Below are 19589 nucleotides of genomic sequence, written 5' to 3' on the forward strand. Positions count from 1 at the left end.
TGTGGCCAGTCCATAATTTCATCTAGTCTCAGAGGACTAGCCTTTCCCTGGTCAGAGGACTGACAGCTTCTGTTTTTTAGGATTTTGTAGAAAGTCTGGAGATGGAGAAGCATCCATAATGATATTACAATAAAAGAACAGAGTTGTAGAAAAATATCTCATGAATATAAAATGGCGGGGGGTGGGGGGTGGGGGGGGAAGCTGATGGTTACGGATTTTAGGAGGTGGGGAAGGGAGCTGTAAAGTTATGCAGCCACTATCCCTCTAGCAGCTCCTGGAAGTCAACAGCACACAGCCATTCTATTCTAGTCTTACACTGTGCTCATCACCATAGTATGTGAGCACCTGGGTGTGAACAGGAAACAAAGGGATAGATTTTGATCTAAGTTACACCAGTGAAGATTTGGGGAATTTGTTGGTACGTCTTATGAATTGTGAGATATTAGGGGCTTTTTATATGCATCTGTGTCAGACTGCAGACTCCATTTTGGATGTGGGGTTCTTTACCTTCTTTGTTACCTCTTTACCTTCATGTTGGACTGAAATTCCAACAGGGTAGTGGTACAGGACTGACAATAGGGGGTCGTTAAATCTGGATTGTCTTCCACTGAAATCTTTCTAGACAAAAGGCTGGCAGGGGAGACATCACCTAACAATGAAATCACTAGGTAGGATTCTCTGGTCACTTGTGGAGGCTGACCAGGGAGTCACTTGACTGAGGGAGTGGAATTTTATAAGAGGCAGAAACTGCTCCATTTGTGCTCTCTTTTTGGACAATTTTCACCAGCTTGAGATGTGGGAAGCTTCTGCAGGAGCTGGATGAGGTAAAGGGGATGGGGGGACCCTGCCTACGTGAATACTGATGGTCCTTCAAGGACTCCCAAGGGAAGGACGGGCTAGTGTGAGGGGCAATGCTTGTAAGGTTTATTATTTTTGTATGGATCAGTGCATTTTTGCGTGACTAACAGTGTCTCTGTGTTAAGTACTCTACCTATCGCATGCTTCCTGAGAGAGTTAAACTATAACCCAGAAGGCTCATGTCTTGAGTGGGATTCTGGGAGAGAGTGTGTCTATGCTTCTGGGATATATTGGTGGTCAGCACTGGACCTGGGGACCTACGCAGGTGGGCTGAGAGGCTCACTTCTGTGAAAGGGTAACAGATAAGGAGCTTCCCATAAACATCTGCAAAGATACCTGATTATCCACTTTCAAATCCCTCCTCAAAACTTCCCTTTGCCGTGATGCCTACAAAAAACCTTGACAACGGTTAGGCTGTTGGTATACTGTGACTACTGCCTACCATGGTGACTTCTTGTTTCCCCCCTTCTGTCTGTATCCATCTGTTATCTTGTCTTGTGCTTAGATTATAAACTCCTTGGGGCTGGGATTGTCTGTTCTGTGTTTGTAGTTTATCTCGTACACTTGGTCCATGACTAGGTCTCCTAGGTACTATGGTAATAGTTTTTGTTGTTATGTTTTTGAAAAACCCAGTCAATGGCTAGCTCTTGGACAGAGAAATGAGTTTCCAAAAGTATAATTTTTCTAAGATCCCTCGACAAATAAAGGATTGTTTTCTGGTAACTCAGAAGCATTGATGGAGCAGAACTGTAAGGGGGAAAAGTTGAGCACCTTCCCCTCCAATGACATACTTAGAGAGGAGAGGAAGTGGCGTCATGTGTGCCTTGCTCAGTTCCTGCCCCACTTTCCTACAAATTCCCCCCCATCCCTCAATAATTCCTCCCTATAGGTGCTCCACCAGGTCAAAGGAGGGGGCTCAGTGATTCCCCTTCCCTTCACTGCTCCCTGTTCAAGGGAAGGAACTCAGAACTCCTCTCCCTCCCCATGCTGCCTCCAGTCTCATGCTTTCCCTTGATGCTGCTGCTTCTATGGCAAAAGGGAAGGTCAGAGGAGAGTGTGAAGAAGAAAAGAGGAGGTCAGAGGTGTGCATGAGAGGTGTAGGGGGGCTTCAGCTCAGCTCCCAACATCCATACCCTCCATTTCTTTCCCTCCTACAAAACATGGTTCCACTGACTCCATGTCAATCCCTGCACACTGTTCCTGAATCCTCTGCCCAGCTCCTCAACCTGTGGGGCTTCCGCCAAAGTCTGCCCTTCTTGGGAAAGGAGAGGTAGCATGGGAGGAGCAGGCTTTCCTGGATAGGCAAAGAGAGAGAGGAGGCAAGGTGATGATGCTGGGGTAGTGAAGAGACTGACATGCATCCAGTGTTTTCTGTGGCTGGTTTAATCATTGCCACAGATCCAGAGGCAGTGGCAGGGGAGAGCTGGGGCAGTAGAACATAAGGATGCTGAGAAATTATTGTTTAAAATACAAGAAAATTGGCTGTCCCAAAACTTTGTTAATGCAGAGTTTAGTTTGGCTGGTGGTGCCTCATGCTCTTTCAGAATGTCTAGTTGAGTTACACTCAAACCTCTGAAAACCAGGAAGTGAAGAACTGAGATAACAGAAACGTAAACCTCTGAAAACCAGCAAACGTGCCAGTAACACATATACTAGCACTCTACCTTTACAGATGCTACAGAATACTTTGGGAATTAAACGCATGAGCACCGTAGGACTAAGTCTAAGTACTTCTCTTTGCTATGGCAAAACTCAGGCTTAGATCAGGCATAGTGCACAGGAGCTGCCTACACCTGGCCTACACCCGAACACTCCGCCTACTCCACACATGCCACCCCAGACTTGCAAAATATTACCACCATTTCATCCTTCCTTGAGGATTCCTTCTGAGAAATTGCCTTCACTTTACTCCTCACTAAGCCCTGGAGACCATTGCCATGTATTCCGCTAGACTGCTGACAGTGCCCAAGGCAAGCAGACACTCTTATGCACCTGCACTGAGACAACCTACAGAATTCAGTGCTGAAATGAGGCATACTTGATCCCTCAAGTTACACGTGCTTCTCCTCAATCACAATGACTGCTCTGCTAACCGACCCCAACTGATCCCTCCACCTTTAGCACAGGTACACCCACCACAGTGAAGGCAGCATGGAGATAAATGCTGCAATTCAAATCTGGAACACAATACAAACATTCACACCAGCTCATAATCCTCTTCATGTCTACTTATTATGGCACCACCCTTACTGAACTATTCCCAATAGCTATTGACAGTGCCAGGGGGCACAGTTCAGGTAGCATTGCCAAAGTGGGGTATATTTTAACTTTGTGTTTCCTGGTTTTCAGAGGTTTGAGTGTAGCTGAATTTAACATTCTGAAGGGGCCTGGGGCCTGGCAATCATAACTGCATTAGCAATGTTTTTGAGCAGTTAATCTGGAGTAACATGAGTGACCTCAATGAATGATTCACACCTGTGTCAGATGGGAATCAGACCTACTGGTCTCATTGGAGTGACTCTGTTGCCAATGAGATAAGAATCTTGCCCATCAGGCACAGGAGCGTGTGTCAGCTATCTTAGGAACAGACTCTGGCACACACACCACTGCTGAATACCACCTTACTCTGAGTAATCACAAGGGACTGAAACTTTGCCCAAGTGGACTACTTGTGTAGTAAAGGTACTACTCAAGATAGGTAAGGGTGGCAGATTCTGGCCCTAGGGAGGACACAATAGACAAGCTGCAAAAGCTTGTATCTTGTTTCCCCAGCAGCTTGTATCTCATTTCCCCTATTGAAATGAACAAGGCAGGAGTTAATGTATACAGTACATTTCCCAATACTACTTTATAAAGTGCTTGCTCTGCCTCTTGCAAAAATTCAAAGCTTATATTGATTCTCAATTTAAAGGTATGGATATTACAATAAAATATTTTGAAATACTTATTCAAAACCCTTTATACTTTAATGTAAACCTATTTATTTAAAAACATGGCATAATTTACCATAATTTTGGTATTATAACAATGTTAGACGCAAAGTCTTCATATCAAACCATAAAATATTTTTATTGAACATTTTATCCTAGTGAAGTACTAACCTGCCATGCTGAAAATTATTGTTCCTGCTGAGATTAAAGTGGTGCTAAAATGCAAACCAGTGCTAGTTTTGGTTTGTAATAAAACAGCCATGAAAAGACCATTTTTCATTCTTTGGTGGAGCATTGGTAAAAGTGTCAGTGAATGTAATAGAGAACCTATTTCATTTTTGCTTTAATCAATTTATACTTTGTTTTAAATATTTCATTATTTTCACTAACTTTTGAATGAATGCATTAATATAGATAAAAACACTGATAAAAAGTGGAACATATTGGCTTTTTAACATTAAAGAACAAATCTCTATGGGAATTTCTACTGCATTCTCCTCAATGTAGTATTTAGACACCTTACAAATATTAATGTACAGTATTAAGCCTCACAACACACCTGTGCATGAAGGAAGTGTTACTCACATTCTAGGGCCTGATCCAAAGCACACTGATTTTGGTTACCCATTCAGCCAGCTTTGGATCAGACTCTTCCTGAGGAACAGAGAAGTTAAATGATTTACTTAGGGGCACACAGGAAGTCTTCAACAGAACCAGGAATAGAACCCAGATATCCTGATTCCCAGGCCTGTAACCACAAGTTAATCCATTCTCCCTCAGAAAGAAATCCATTTTTTTAAAAGTCCTTGGGTGAAATCCTGCCCCATTGTAGTCAGTGGAGTTTTGTCCTTGTTTTCAGTGGGGCCAGGATTTCACCCCTTGTTTTTAACACATCTAAAATAGGGAGAACAGACATGTTAACAACCCAAATCGATAGATAAAAACATTAAGTAAAAATTTAGAGAAAACAAAATGGTGAGTAATGAAAATGTCTGCTGGGTCAAAATGCATGAAAATGTTAGGTTTTTTTGAAATATTACCAACCTAATTTTCTCCAGCTGAATCCAATCTGCAGAATTATTCTTGGTATAGGACACAATGATGCTGGGATCTGTGTAACTAAAGCGACATGAACCTGACCCTGTGAAGAGCAATACAATTAAATGTGTTATAACACAACGGAGCGATACATTATCCTTCAATAACAGCAGCTTCTGACTAAGCCCTTGTCACCATTATCACTTTTCCATATTTTAAATTCTTTGATTGATGAAAAAATGTCCTGTGATCTGTTGCTGAAAATAAAGCATGCTTTGAGTCAGAAATAACGCAGAAATGATAAAGCACAACACTGCAGTGTAATCTGCTGTAAATTTCCCATGGGAACCCAAAATAAATTACCGAACAGCCCCCTTGCAAAAAAAAGTGCATGTGTTATGTTGAAACAAAACCTAAATATTAGAGACTAATTCACGCATCACTTTTTAAGGGGGAACATTAAAAGGCTGCTTTAGACCCAAAGAATAATACATGAAACAAAATATACTAAATGTTAGAAAAAATATATGCAAAATTCCTTGAGTTCTCTAAGAGGGAAATGTACTATAACAACTATAAAGAATAAAAATGCTGCAGAATGTCAAGAAAAATTAAAAACCAACCCTAAAAGCAACTTTGTAGTATTGTTATATTAAAAAGAGATTTTTAAGTCTATACAAGGAAAATTAAAATGAGAAATCATAGTGTAAGCTCACTAAAGCTTACAAATAAACTTTTGTCACTGATCTGGGAATCAGAAAGTATTTTACTTTAAAAATATGAATTAATTAAGTCCTATGACACTCCTGCAAGGTAGGTTAATATATTTATTTATTTATGATTTCTCAATGGGCATCTCTAGGAGCTGACACAAAAATAAATATAACAATTTATTACAGGACAATGAAAATAACAAAAACCGAACCCAAAAATTCAACCAACATAATGCAATAAACATCCAGCCAGGTAATCAAATTCAACAAAAACATGTCACCTTCTCCAGAACACAATTATGATGTACAACTTAACTAACTACAAGTATCCCCCCCCCCCCAAAAAAAACAACAACAACAACAAAGCAAAACGAAAAACCAGATGAATCTTGCTGTGTGCTCTGGAGGCCAAAGTTTTGGCTATTTTGTACCAACAACGAAGAGTAAGTTACAAAAGGGGAGGACCACCTCCTATAAAAAAAGCTTCAGACATCAGCTCCCTCCATTTTAAAGAAAAGGGACTCCCTGTTGAGTGCTTCCTCTGATCACAGTTGCCATAGAATCACATGAAGATAGACATGGTAGGTAGGTAGGAAGATTCCAAACTATTTAAGGCTTTGTAGGTAAGCATGTAGGTGATAATGTACAGATCAGTAAATTGCTGCACAGAGAATGCCAACATTTTCAGACATGGCTGCCTACTTAGGCATCTAAATAAATGGCCTGATTTTAGAAGGTACCAAGCACTCTCATTCAAATAAACAGTAACTCGGGCCACAAATTTACTTTCCCTGCAATTCAGTGGTAGAACTGGGAACATAGAATCCAAAGTATCTTGATTTTCAAATCTGGACTATATCTTAAGACCTAGACCACACTCCGTTCCAGAAGGGACATCAGAGGGTGAAGTCCTAGCTCCACGGAAGTCAATGGGAATTTTGCCATCAACTTCCAGGGGGCCAGGATTTCTCCCAGACTCTTTTGAGTCTCTTTGAAATTAACCACTGTATTTCTTTCTCATACCAATATTTTTTTTAAAATTGTTAAATCATTACTATGAAAACCATAATAAAGTTTTAAACCACTACAACTATGTTGAACATGTTCAGCCAGCTTGGTATGGGTACTACTGCAAGAAGGCTCAAAATAATTAATGTGGTAGAGCCAAGTTGCCAACCTTGTACTCCAAAATGACTAGAAAGCAATTGTCTGTTGTTTATTTTGACTGACATGACAATTTTCCCCTACTGTTTTAAAAACAAATGAAGTAAAAAAAAATTTAATTTGTACCCATCTGCTGGGATAGTCTGCTTTACTGAATGGGCATCTGTTGTTGGCTCTTACATTTGTACCACTTAGGGGTTCAAAACATTAATCATACTCATTTATTTTATTTCAGAGGAATTCAGTTAAAAACCAATGAACTTCAACTAGTTTATAAACACCAAAGCTGACAAGAGGCTGACAGGCCAAACTGCAGTGTTATTGAGTTTGATGTGGTAGAAAAAGAAGAAGGAAGAAGTGCATACATGATAAAAATATCCAGTAAGATAGACCTAAGGAAATGATCTTTGTGTAATTTCAACTATTGTTAAAGTCTGCTTTATGTGTTGGACTTTTAAAAAAATAAAACAAATCAAACTATACCGCTGAAAACAATGCAAGTGGAAAAGATTCTGTTTCATAAAAATAAATCAAAGTGGGAAGGGTCACTGCAGGAAATGTAGGTTGTCTAACAATTCTGTAAAAATGAAAAATGTTACCTGAGAAACCTGCATATCTCATGTAGCTGTCTGATGATATTCAAAAATAACAAATGAATTACTTAATTCCCGAAATAAATGGAAGCACTAGGAAGGGTCTGTGGAAGGCAGATAAGGTGCTTCACTTTTGTGATTGTAAAAAGAGAGCCATAGAGGAGGGGTGATAAGGGAAAGAGAGAGGTTTTTCGGTTCTAATAAACAGGACAGGACAAATTAAGATTGGGAAAGTCAACAAGACCAGCATATGCAGCAAAGATGTTTTGATGACCAATAATTATGCTTTCATTAATGTTGAACTTCTTTTTATATACATTCTCTTCTCAAACCCCAAATAAGAAAATCAGATCCTTTATAACCTAAGGGCCCAGTTCTGCAAACCCTTACTCACAAAGGGTACATTTACGGAGCAAAAAAACAACAAAAACCCTGTGGCAGCACATTTCAAGGTATGTCTACATTGCAATAAAACACCTGCAGGTGGCCTGGGTCAGCTGACTCGGAGTCACAGGGCTCAGGCTACCAGACGATAAAATTGCAGTGTAGCCCTTCAGGCTTGGCTCCAGCCTGAACTCAAACATGAACACTTCAATTGTATAGCCCCACAACCTGAGCCCCGCGACCCCAAGTCAGCTGACCCGGGCCAGCCACTGGTGTTGTATTGCAGTGCAGATATACCTTCAGAGCCCGGGGCCAACTGACTTGGGCATACAGGGCTTGTGCTGTGGGCTAAAAATAGCATTATAGATGTTTGGGCTCAGGCTGGAGCCCTGGCTCTAAAACTGCTACTTATCACCCCTCAGAGCCCAGACTCCAGCTTCAGCCCAAACATCAACACTGCTATTTTTAGCCCCAGGGCATGAGCCCCAGTCAGATGACCTGGGCTCTGAGACTCACTGCTGCGGGGGTATTTTTGTTTTTGTTTTTGCTGTGTAGATTGTACTGAAAGGTAGGGTGATATTAATCCCTGTGAAGGTCAGCACAAGGCCCAGGCGTTATTGAGCCCTGTTTATTGTTTACTAAATGTAAGGGGACTGTTGCCCCCTTACTAACATTCAGTGGGGGTGTTTTGGTTGGCTAGCTCCCAGCACTAAAAGGGGAAGGGTCGATGGCAAATCAGGAGCCTGAGACTGACAGTCCCCAGGAACAATGGGGAGAGGCCAATGCTCCAGATCAGCCTGATTGACAGGGCGGGCAGGCTAATCAGCATGACAGGAGGCCAGGGTGGGTCCCGTCCTCCGTGTGAGCTGGAATTGCCTGGGTCAGACTGAGTGGGGCCGAGCTAAGGAGAAAGCAGGGGCCCAAGCTGAGCTGGAGAGCAGAACCGTGCCAGATCCAGAGGGGCCAGAGGCGCAGCCACAGAGCCAGAGACGCAGCCCAGGGAGAGCAGATCCTGTGCTGGGAGCAGAGCTGCAGCCACAGAGCCAGGTGTGGTGAGCAAGTGGGGCCAGCCAAGGGGGGACCTTGGGCAAAGGGCCCAGCACAGAAAGACACCCCCAGACAAGGGCCCTTGCAGGCCAGACCGGGAGGGGGACCTTAACCTGACGGGGGGCTGACGCTGGGAAGAAGGGTCCCACCACTCAAAGCCCGGAGGTGTGTGGCCACCACCATTGCAAGTGTCCAACCCGCAGCATACCTGCAGCACAGCCAGGGCCTGAGACGGACATCTGGGACCTACAAGGAACAGACTGTGAAGTGCCCTGATGTCCAGAGACACTGCTTGTGATGTCCCCTGCTACAAAGCAGGGTGATGTGTTTTCCTTTAACCTTTCCCATTTTTCCTTATTCTTTTCTTTAGATTAATTGTTAATTAAACAACTTGTATTTGTTTTAAATTGTATGGAATAATCAGTGGGTCAGGGAGGTGCCCAGTGCAGAGAGAGTACCCCGGAGTGGGGACACCCTAGCCCCTGTCCTAGGTGACCACAGCAGGGTTGGGGGTTGAGCCCCCCAGGAATCCTGGGCCCAGCCTTGTTGGGGTTACGAGGACTCTGCCAGACAGGAGAGTGGAAGGGGAGCCCTCAAGGGCAGGGAGGCCTCTGGGTAAAGGGAGTGGGAGCGAGGACTCAGATCCTTTCGCTAGCCCACTTCACCGGGGTAGTGCAGAAGCCAGGAAAGTTCCCCACAATAGCGGGACCATTCCCCCGCTTACATAAATGGCACATGGACCTTGTGCTCGCCCTCTACACAGAAGTGACTTTCAGCCATAACCCTTGCATATATTAATAATTTGTTGGTATGAATGAGAGCTGAGAGTGCTCAACATCTTGAAGGTTTAGGTCAATAGTTCTCAAACTTTTGTATTGGTGGACCCCTTTCACACAGCAAGCTTATGAGTGCGACCCCCCCCCCCATAAATTAAAAACAAATTTTTAAATATTTAACACTATTATAAATGCTGGAGGTGAAGCAGGGTTTGGGGGTGGAGGCTGACAGCTCGCAACCCCCCACAAAATACACTCGTGTCCTCCTGAGGGGTCACAACCCCCATTTTGAGAACCCATGGTTTAGGTCCTATTAAATTAACTCTAAAATTTAAAAGTAGATTATCAACAATTACCATACAGGATATCTGAAATACTAGTTATTTGCTATTCTTGGCATAGTCTTGAAGTGCTGACTACTATAGGAACACAATTGCACACAACTGTGTTTATTTAAATATTATGAAAAGTCAATTGATAAAGCAAGCTATTCAGGATTACTGAAGACACTTTTGGAAACCTGTAAGTTTGATATCTGCATTTATTTATCTAGATACAAAAAATATATTTTGACTTTGCTTAAACATATATGAGAATTTTTATTCAAGTAATAGAGAAACAGAGATTGAAGGCAGAATCTCTGGAGGAAGGGGGAATGAAAATGTCCTTCAGACTGCTTCCAGAGATGGTAATAAACAGTTTGTCAGTTTCAAGTAGAGAAGAAGGGGCAGGATATAACACTATAAATCTTCAGTCCCAGTGCCCTCTATAGTAGAGAATCTAGAGGACTAGGTAAAATCTACTGAATGATGTCATTTACTAAAGGACTCTGGAAAATGTACAATTTAATTCAAGAATACCCTGTTTTTGTATAAGCCATGCAAACAGTAATAAACCATATACAGTGGTTGTTTTAAAAAAGCCAACATTAACCAAATTACCACACTACAGGATGTAAGACACCAGTTATTTCCTAATCAAGTATAGTTTTGCAGAATCTCTGATACTATGGTGTGGTTACTGATAGCAAAAACTGACTTTCTAATAGCAAGTATTTTATTTTTCAATTCCAAAGGCTGATACCTTCCTCTGATCAACTGGAAATAATTATCCGTTTGTCCACAAATGAATACTAGCGTCTCTATTCCCCTCACATACGCAACCAACCTTTCCCCTAGCCTTTCTTTATACTATATTTTTCTTTCTTTACAACAATGTACTTACCATGTGTCTTTATCCGAAATCCGTAGATTTGTAAAATGCATTAAAAAAACTGCAGTGAAGAGAAACAATCCTCACAGAGATATTTTCAAAATGGTGCAACTATCACTGGCTGCAATGGAGGTCAAGCTTCACGGATAAGTAAAGAAGCCCAACCCAGATTGAAAATTACCCTTAAGAGTTTTAACATAACTTTTTTAAAATTTGCCTTGGCTTATTAAAAAAACAACAAATTTCTGATATCAGGTTTGGTTTTAAGAAGGTCACTGCTTTGTTTTAGGTACTCTTTTTTTTTTAATTTGGCCTTAAAACCATTCCCCAGTCCTGCAAATATGTTTAATAAATTGTTATTGATTGAGGCTGAAGTAGCTCATTCTACAAAAATATTTAAGATTATAATATTAAATTGATTACTGGTAGTGGATAGCTGCCAAACAGTTTCCATTAAAAACCTCATTTTCACACACACACACACACACACACACACACACACACACACACACACACACACACACACACACACACACACACACACTTTGAAATGCTCATTTTGGGGCTGCAATTTTCTATGCTCAATTTCTACCCAAAGGTAAATGTCTTGGAAAGAAGGGCTGCTCTAAGCGGAACCCAGCTGCAATGGCTACCAAGGGCCCATTCTGATAGCTGGAGGTCATGGAAATGCAGCCATATTTCAATCAGGCTTCCTTTCCTTGGAGCATGCCTTCAACATACCTCCTGCACTGCAGGCAGGGACAGAGCCAGCACTGAGCCAGCTATGTTAGCACCATGCCTCTTAAATCAGGGGAATCCCCAGGTAGCTATTTTGCCTTCAAGCAGCTTTGTCTACTAGAGCAGCACAAAAACAAGTGGGGGTTGGAGAAGGGATCTGATCCATTGACTTCAAGGGAATATTTAAGTTCTTTCTTCCATGGATTATTTTTGAGAAGAACTGTAATATCTCAAGGTCCTGTATATAGAAATTAGGGCGTACACTTGCAAGTATTCATCATCTAAGACTTTGCACAGAAGAGATAAGTATTTAATTAAATTAGGATACCATTTGTTTCTTCTAATTGGTTCTTCCCCAATTGTGGAGTCTTTCATTTTGTAACAGTGTACAGGAAATATCTAAACATATAGGCACATATAGAAATCCTGAGAAGGTAGATTAAATTTAATTTTGAGCTGCTCAAAGTTCAGCAATCGTAGAATCTTAGAAACGTAGAGCTGTAAAGGACCTTTGAGAAGTCATTAAGTCCAGCCCCATGCACTGAGGCAAATCAAGTATAACTAGACAATCCCTGACAGGTGTTTGTCTAATCTATTCTTAAAAACCTCCAATGACAGGGATTCCACCACTTCCCTTGGAAGTTTATTCCAGTACAGAACTATCCATGTATTTAGCAAGTTATGCCCTTGAAAAAGTCTCCTGTGGTGGACAGTTGGTTTGCATCCTATCTTTTAAAGTTAGTGTCTTCCTGTCCTAGAGGAAAACCTGGTAGTCTGCATATCCAGGAGGCAATGAAAATGTTGGCACTACCCCAAGTGCCCAGTTGCCTTATTTGTAGACTGATTCTTAGGAAAGGATGTTGTTTGATCTCCTGGGGGAACAAAATAGCAACATGTGTTTTCCCTAAATCAGACTGGAAAGAATGCTCTCTCTCCCTTTTTTCAATCTGCTTCCATGTTTTGTCACATGGGGCTGTTTTGGGGTTTTTGTAAAATGTAACCAAACATATCAAACTAGAACTATCCAGTTATAGAGTTTCCAACTGGGGATGGGGGAAGTTAAATACCACCCTTGGTCTTTGTGTCTGGAGCTTGAATAATGCGAATTTGGTTTCTTCCAATGCCATATGAAATTGCTGTGGATAAAGTACTGAGAGGACTCGAAGGCAGTACAGCACTCAGTGAAGAATGTTAATTGTTATCAAGGTGACTCAGTCAAACACAGATGATGGTAAGTTATGCCATTTTTGAAGTTCTTGAGAAGTTGCAGATTTAGCATTGTTAATTTAGTGAAACTTTGTGAGATTTTCACCTCCAGCTATTTGACTCCCCCAGGGGATAACTGGCAGGGAAAAATAATTAACGTCTTCTTAGGCCATTGCTTTGGAGTGTGTCAAATTTATACAAAATCCAGATACAGGTGATGGATTCTTCCTAAAAGTGGGGGATGCCATGAGGCCCTGCCCCCTCCATGGCTCCACCCCATCCTTCTTCTTCCCCCCCCCAAGGCCCGCCCCGGCAAAGCCAGAAGCTGGAGTTGGGCTGGGGAGCCTGGGCCCCTTCACCCCTGTCTGGGGCAGGGAGGAGAGGGGGGCTGAGAGCAGCCCCCAGCCCATGTCCCTACCACCTGGACCCCTTGCTCAGGGCAGGTGGAGGGTCCACGGCTCCCCACAGCTGCCCGCGTGGCTCTTGCCCTGCCCCAGCTTCTGGGCTGGCCTGGGGCTTCAAGGACCAAAAAGCCACAGCCAGGCCATGGTAAGAGCTGCCCAGGCAGCTGTGGGAAGCCGCAGACCCTCCATCTGCCCTGGGTGAGAGTCCCTGGGGGAAGGGACACAGCCTGAGGGCTGATCTTGGGCCCTCCCACCCCAGGCAGGTTGAGGGTCCCTGGCTCCCCACAGTTGCCTGGGCTCCCTGGGATGCTCTTACCCAGGCCGGGCTCCAGCTTCCAGCCTGGGCAGGGCCTTAGGGGGAAGTGGAGGGGCAGGGGGCCAGGCCTGTTTTGAAAAGTGGAGGGTCCAGGCCCGTTCACTTTCAAAAATGGAAGGGCCATGGCTCTTGGCCCCCCTGTTCCAGCACCTCTGCTTGGAAACACCTACACATTAAAAATAAAATTCCACTCTGTTTTTTGACACACACATATGCACAGAGCCTATAGAATACCATAAAATCACATACCGAGTGAGAATTTCCACTCAATTTACAGACGCACACATGAAATTCAAGTGGAACTTTGGCAGGGTATTAGTTTAGAACAGGGGTTCTCAAACTTCATTACACTGTGACCTCTTTCTGACAACAAAAATTACTACATGACCCCAGGAGGGGGGACCAAAGTCTGAGCCCGCCCAAGCCCCACTGCCTTGGGTGGGGGGCCAAAGCCAAAGCCCAAGGACTTCAGCCCCAGGCACGGGGCCTGTAACCTAAGCTCCACCACCTAGCGCCTAAGCCCTCAGGCTTTGGCCTCAGGCGGTGGGGCTCAGGCTTCGGCTTCAGCCCCAGGCCCCACCAAGTCTAAGCCAAACTACTTTGGGGTCTCGACCCACAGTTTGAGAAGTGCTGGTTTAGGATAAAGAAACCCCAATGTTTATGGATGTTGTACAATTTTAAAACACTTATAACTCTGCCAAATCAAAAATGATTTTTATCAGCCCACTGAAAGGCACCTCTGCCAAATTTCAGTTTTCTACCGCATCCTGCTGAGGTGCTAGAACTGTACAAGAGAAAAAAGTGGCAACATTTTTTTATATTGGCAAAAGTGTTTTTTTTTTAACTTTGTTTTTTTAAAATAGCTTAACTGTTTTGTCCTCCCATTTTTGTTGTTGTTTGTTTGTTAAAGATTCACTCTTAGGCTGAAAACAAATGAGCAAAATTTCAGCCCAAAATGTAAATATTTGACAAAGCATGTGAAAATGGCCCTTTAGAATGGAAACACTTGTGCAACTTTACAATAGGTGTCACTGTGTGCTCCACATATGCTAAAGGTTGGGGCTATCCTGGTGGTCTAATGAGAATGAAACACATTGTCATGTGTGGGATCCACATTTGTGTAATGAGCTTTCTCCTGTCCTGTTTCTGGATTGAATGGAAAAGGCTTACTTACTCCAGCACATTTTTAAACTGCAGTTTTCTATAGTATTTCTTTGTAAAATCTACAGCACACTATTCAGAAGTGGAAACTTGTTTTTTAAGTTATATTGACCAAAGCAGTTATGGTCTAATAAAAATGGACAATTTTAATCATACAAAAGTGTTATCTTAATACAATGCAGCAAGCGGGTTAAGTTTAAAGTCTGCCTATAATCCAGCCTTTACTATTTCAAACAACTAATTCCATAATGGCATTTGCTTCTGCTTCCAGACGATCCATTTTAACACAAGGAAACGATTCAGACTCCGTGCCCTAAAACAGAATGCTAGGATTTGTCCCCGTTTGTTTTTTCTGCTTTTTCCCCTTTTGCTAAATCTCCAACAATTACGGTTTATTTCTCAACAATGGCAGAGAAGCACTGGTGTAAAAGTAATAAATATGGTATTTAGAATAACCAACAAGCCATACAAATAATTTATTACAACTCCATGAAAATGTCTTTCAAATAAGGCATTAACTTTTAACCCTGGTATCTTTTAACTCTAGGTATCTGAGCAAGCGTCCCTTGTATAATTCAGCAAAATCAATAAACAACATCTAACATTTCCATTTATGTTATGTGAAGTGTGTCAAATGATATTACTTACCCATCTTATCTTTCACATTAGTGGAAATATATAGGTTGTAAATTACATCTAAAGACTTTTCTGGCAAAAAGGTGAGTTTCCCAAATTCCCTTCAGCAGGGGTCTGTTTTTCATTTTAGCTACAGTGAACATTGTATAGTGACTGTTTGGCAACATATCTGAAACAAATAGCTTGTCTGAGTCCAGTTGCATATGGATGTGTCCAATGTCCACATAAAACCACCATAATTGTCATCCTTTGTTGACGGTCTAAAAAGTGAACAAAACCAAATGGAGAGAGAGAGACTGAATAATCTAAGCACTGAGGGCAGCTCCTCCAGGTCAAAGCTGGACAGTGTGTGGAAGTTAACCCTCTGAATAACTGGTCTGTCCATGACTAGTACATGAATAGATAATTTCAGTGCAGTACAGTCAATATGATACCTGTCACCAGAATTATATTACACAAACAATAAAGAATAACCACAAAAAATCTACAAATTGCTACAAATAAGGGCCAAATTCACTCATCAGAGGCCAACTGGTTGAGCTAGATGCTATGGGGATGCAGAATGGGAAAGAGGAGGAATCCTTTTCCCACACAGCTGCTCCACTGAACCACTCTAGATGCTACTCCTTCTTAGTGGCTGGAGAAATTTTCACAGCCCCCAGGTCATCCTTTCCTCTAAAGAAATACATGGAGCAAGTTCTTTCAGCAGAGGTGAGTGAAAAAGCTAATTATTATAGCAGCACTGATGATGCAACAAAATGAAATGGTTACTTCCTGTAACTGTCGTTCTTTGAGATGTGATGCAGATGTTTATTCCACTTCGGTGTGTGTGTGTCCAGTGTGCCGAAGTCAGAGAATTTTGCCTAGCAGTACCTGTAAGAGGGGCAGTGCTCATGTCTTGTGCTGGTAGCTCCTCCCCTGGTTACATGAGGTGGCACCGCTCCGACCCCCCTCAGTTCCTTCGCACCAAATGCCCATGAGATGAGACTCCGATACAGAGGGGACAGAAGGGTGGGTCATGGAATACACATCTGCATCACATCTGGGAAAACCACAGTTACTGGAAGTAACTATTTCTTCTTCTTTGAATAGATGCAGATGTGTATTTCACTCAGGTGACTCACAAGCCGTACCCCTCCCAGGAGGCAGGACTCAGAACAAGGATTGCAGGACCGCCCTTCCAAAACTTGCATCCATCCTGGAAGATGCGGTGGTGGCATAAGGGTTCATAAATACACGTATGGATGACCATGTAGCAGTCCTACAAATGTCCAATATGGAAATATCACTGAGGAATGCCATTGACATTGTTTGTGCTCTCATCAAATGAGCTTGCATTTGCTAAGGGGGCGTAGCTAGTTATTCGCTAAGGGGGCGTTGCTAAGCTATATCATACGCAGTCTTGATACAGGATGTTATCTATTTAGAGATGGTCTGTCAAGAGACCGCTTGCCCCTTCATGTGATCTGCATATGACACAAACAGGCGAGGTGATACATGAAACAGTTTAGTCCTATCCAGGTAGAAGGCTAATGTATGGAGACGGTGTTCTCCCGGAGACGAGCTTATGAAAGAAAATGGGTAAGTATACTTCCTGGTTCAAATGAAACTGAGAGCACTTTAGACAAAAAATTGGGTATGGCCATAAGGTCACCTTGTCTTTGGAGAATTGTGTGTAAGGACGCTTTGCCATCAGAATCTGCAACTCACACACTCTCCTTGTGGATGTAATCGCGATCAGGAACGCACTTTTCTGACACAAGAGTGGAAAGGGACAAGATGCTAGGGCTTGAATGGAGGACCCATCAGCTCTGCTAGGACTGTGTCACAGTCCCACAGAGGAACTGGCTCTCGGACTGGGGGATGTAGGCAAAGAAGCCCTTTTAAGAACCTTGCTACTATGGGATTGGAGACGACTGATCTTCCTTGGATGGGGGGATGAAATGCCAATCTCACTGCCAGATGCACTTTCAGTGAACTAGGCACAAGTGGCAACAAACAAGAAGGTCAGAAAGCCAGACCAGGGCAATGAGGATGAGCTTTGCCCGATCCCCCTTCAGATTGAAGATGACCTATGGAATGATTGGGATTGGGGAAGGTATAGAAGAGAGCCGCTTGCCAGCTGAGATAGAAGGCATTGGACCTGGCACCTGGATTAGGGCCCCTGCAAGAGCAGAACAGATGACATTTTTGGCAAACATTCTCGAGGAGTGTCCAACACTAAGGAGGACCAGTGGAGGAAGATGGAGCAGTTTGTCCAAGGAGCAAAGAGTCAGATGGTAAACTCTCCTGAGCCACATTTGAAGGGGGCAAAGGCACCATCTTGCAAACTGAACCACCTGTGTGCAAGCAGAGATGTGGCTCAAGAGCCCCTGGCACATCTGAACTGTTGTGGAAGGCTGAGACTGCAGACTGAGGAAAAAGAGGCAAATCACCTGAAAATGGTCAGTCAGCAAAAACACTTCCCGATGTTTAGGATAAGACACAGACGATGAAGCAAGCACAGTGTAGTGCTGATGTGAGAAAGAGCTTCCTCTCTAAATCTGCCCCTCAGTTACCAGTGGTCCAGATATGGCAAGATGTGGTTTCCTTTCTTTCTGAGATATGCCATGATGATGGCCATGCATTTGGTAAAAACCTGAGGGGCAGAAAAGAGGCCGAAGGGAAGCACCATATACTGGAAATGGCGCTCTGCCTTGACAAATCAAAGGAATTTTCTGTGGCTCGGCAAAATCACCACATGAATGTAGGTGTCCTAAAGATCCATGACATCAAATCAGCTGTTCTGAGACAACATCGGGAGAATAGTCGATAGGGTGACCATGCAGAACCTCATATACCTGATATATTTGTTGAAGCTGCGAAGGTCGAGATTGGGTCTTATCCCTCTTTTGGATTTGGGTACCAGAAAGTACTTGAAAAAGCAAAGCCTGACCCTGGTGATCTGGCAGAACCTTCTTCACCAATCCCAGTGCCAGCAGAGAGCAAACCTGCTTGAGGAGCAGAATCTCGTAAGACAGGTCCCTGAAGATGGATGAGGAGGGAGGGTGGGGAATAGGGTTGGAGAAGAACTGAATGGCATAGCCCCATCTGATCGTGCTTAGGACCCAGCTGTCAGTTGTGATTGAGCCCCAAGCATTGTGAAAGCAGACCAGCCTGTCCCCAAATGGAGGGGATGTGAGAGAAAGTGAGAACTGGAACACTGCTCTGGACCAAGAAGTCAAAATGGAAGCTTGGGGAGTTCCAGAGGATGACATGTGGACTGTCCGAACCCTGAATCAGACTGCTTCCTCGTGTGATGGGATCTATGGCCCTTTCCTGCTATCTTGAGGGAGAGAAAGGCTGCCCAAACGTGTGCTGCAGACAATACTGCAGATGCTTTTGCTGTTGAAAGCCAAATTGGTGTCTCTACACTGCTAGTGTATACACCCACAAGGATCGAAGGGTAGCTCTACGGTCCTTGAAGGAGTGCAGAGTCTCATCGGTTTTATCCAAGAACAGTGCCTGCCATCAAAGGGCGAATCCTCAATGGCTGCTGGATAACGAGGGCAATGCCTGAATTCTGCAGCCAAGAAGACCTCCTCATGGTCACTGCAGAGACCATCACTCTGGCTGATGTATCCATGACATCCAGCGCGGACTGCAACGCTGTCTTAGTCACCAAGCAGTCTTTGGTGATGAACATCCGAAATTGCTCCCTCGATGCCTTGAACATAGCTGTCCAGTTGACAAAGTCATACTTGTAGGTGTTCTCCAGCAGGAACTCAGCTTGAATATCCATATGCCGCAACAGATCCTGGTATGCCTTGAAATCCTCTGGTACCAAAGGGGAGGAAGTGCCTGGCAGATCTGGAAGGGATCTGGAGGCTCCTTGAGGAGAAGCATCACTGGTACCTGGACCTGTGGTGGATTGACGGTCACCACCACAGACCTGGCCAGCAATCTTGACTTTGAGTGGGATGGGGAGTGGGACCTTCATGACTGAGGAATGTCCCATGGGGGCCACTGGTCTGGATAGGGCATTGGTGGCCAGTAGGCGCCAGGCCAGGGGCAAAACGAGCACTAAACCTGGTACCCATAGCGCTGCATGAACGGCCCTCACTCAGGTGATGGGGAGCGGGAAGAGGAAGATTCCGACTCAGACACCGAGGGGTCCAGGCCTTTGGGAGATAGTGGTCTGTCCAGCCCGGAGGGTGCACCCAGCCGGTCCTACTTGTTCATAGCCCTAAATGACAAAGGGGCTGGCACCAGAGGTGGAAACGGTACTGCTGGCACCGAGTATATCTCCTTTGTTTCAGGTGCCAGGAGTGGTGTTGACCCTGAAATCAGCATCAGTAACAAAGTAACCGAAGGTTCCAAAGTGGAAGTTGGTCACTGCCGCCATGGCAACATTGCAGCGCTGGTAATAGGGGT

General features: G+C 43.6%; 1 protein-coding gene across 3 annotated transcripts in view; it reads right to left on the reverse strand.

Annotated features, from left to right (window-relative positions):
- RELN (reelin) overlaps nt 1–19589 on the reverse strand; it is a 469941-nt gene that overhangs the window by 209391 nt on the left and 240961 nt on the right. For all 3 annotated transcript variants that reach the window (XM_065399319.1, XM_065399303.1, XM_065399311.1), the window contains one exon: nt 4833–4929. In XM_065399319.1, the coding sequence (XP_065255391.1) occupies nt 4833–4929 (97 nt within the window). The remainder of the gene's footprint in view (nt 1–4832; nt 4930–19589) is intronic.

This window comes from Emys orbicularis, chromosome 1 (assembly GCF_028017835.1).
Source record: "Emys orbicularis isolate rEmyOrb1 chromosome 1, rEmyOrb1.hap1, whole genome shotgun sequence".
Lineage (NCBI taxonomy): Eukaryota > Metazoa > Chordata > Testudines > Emydidae > Emys > Emys orbicularis.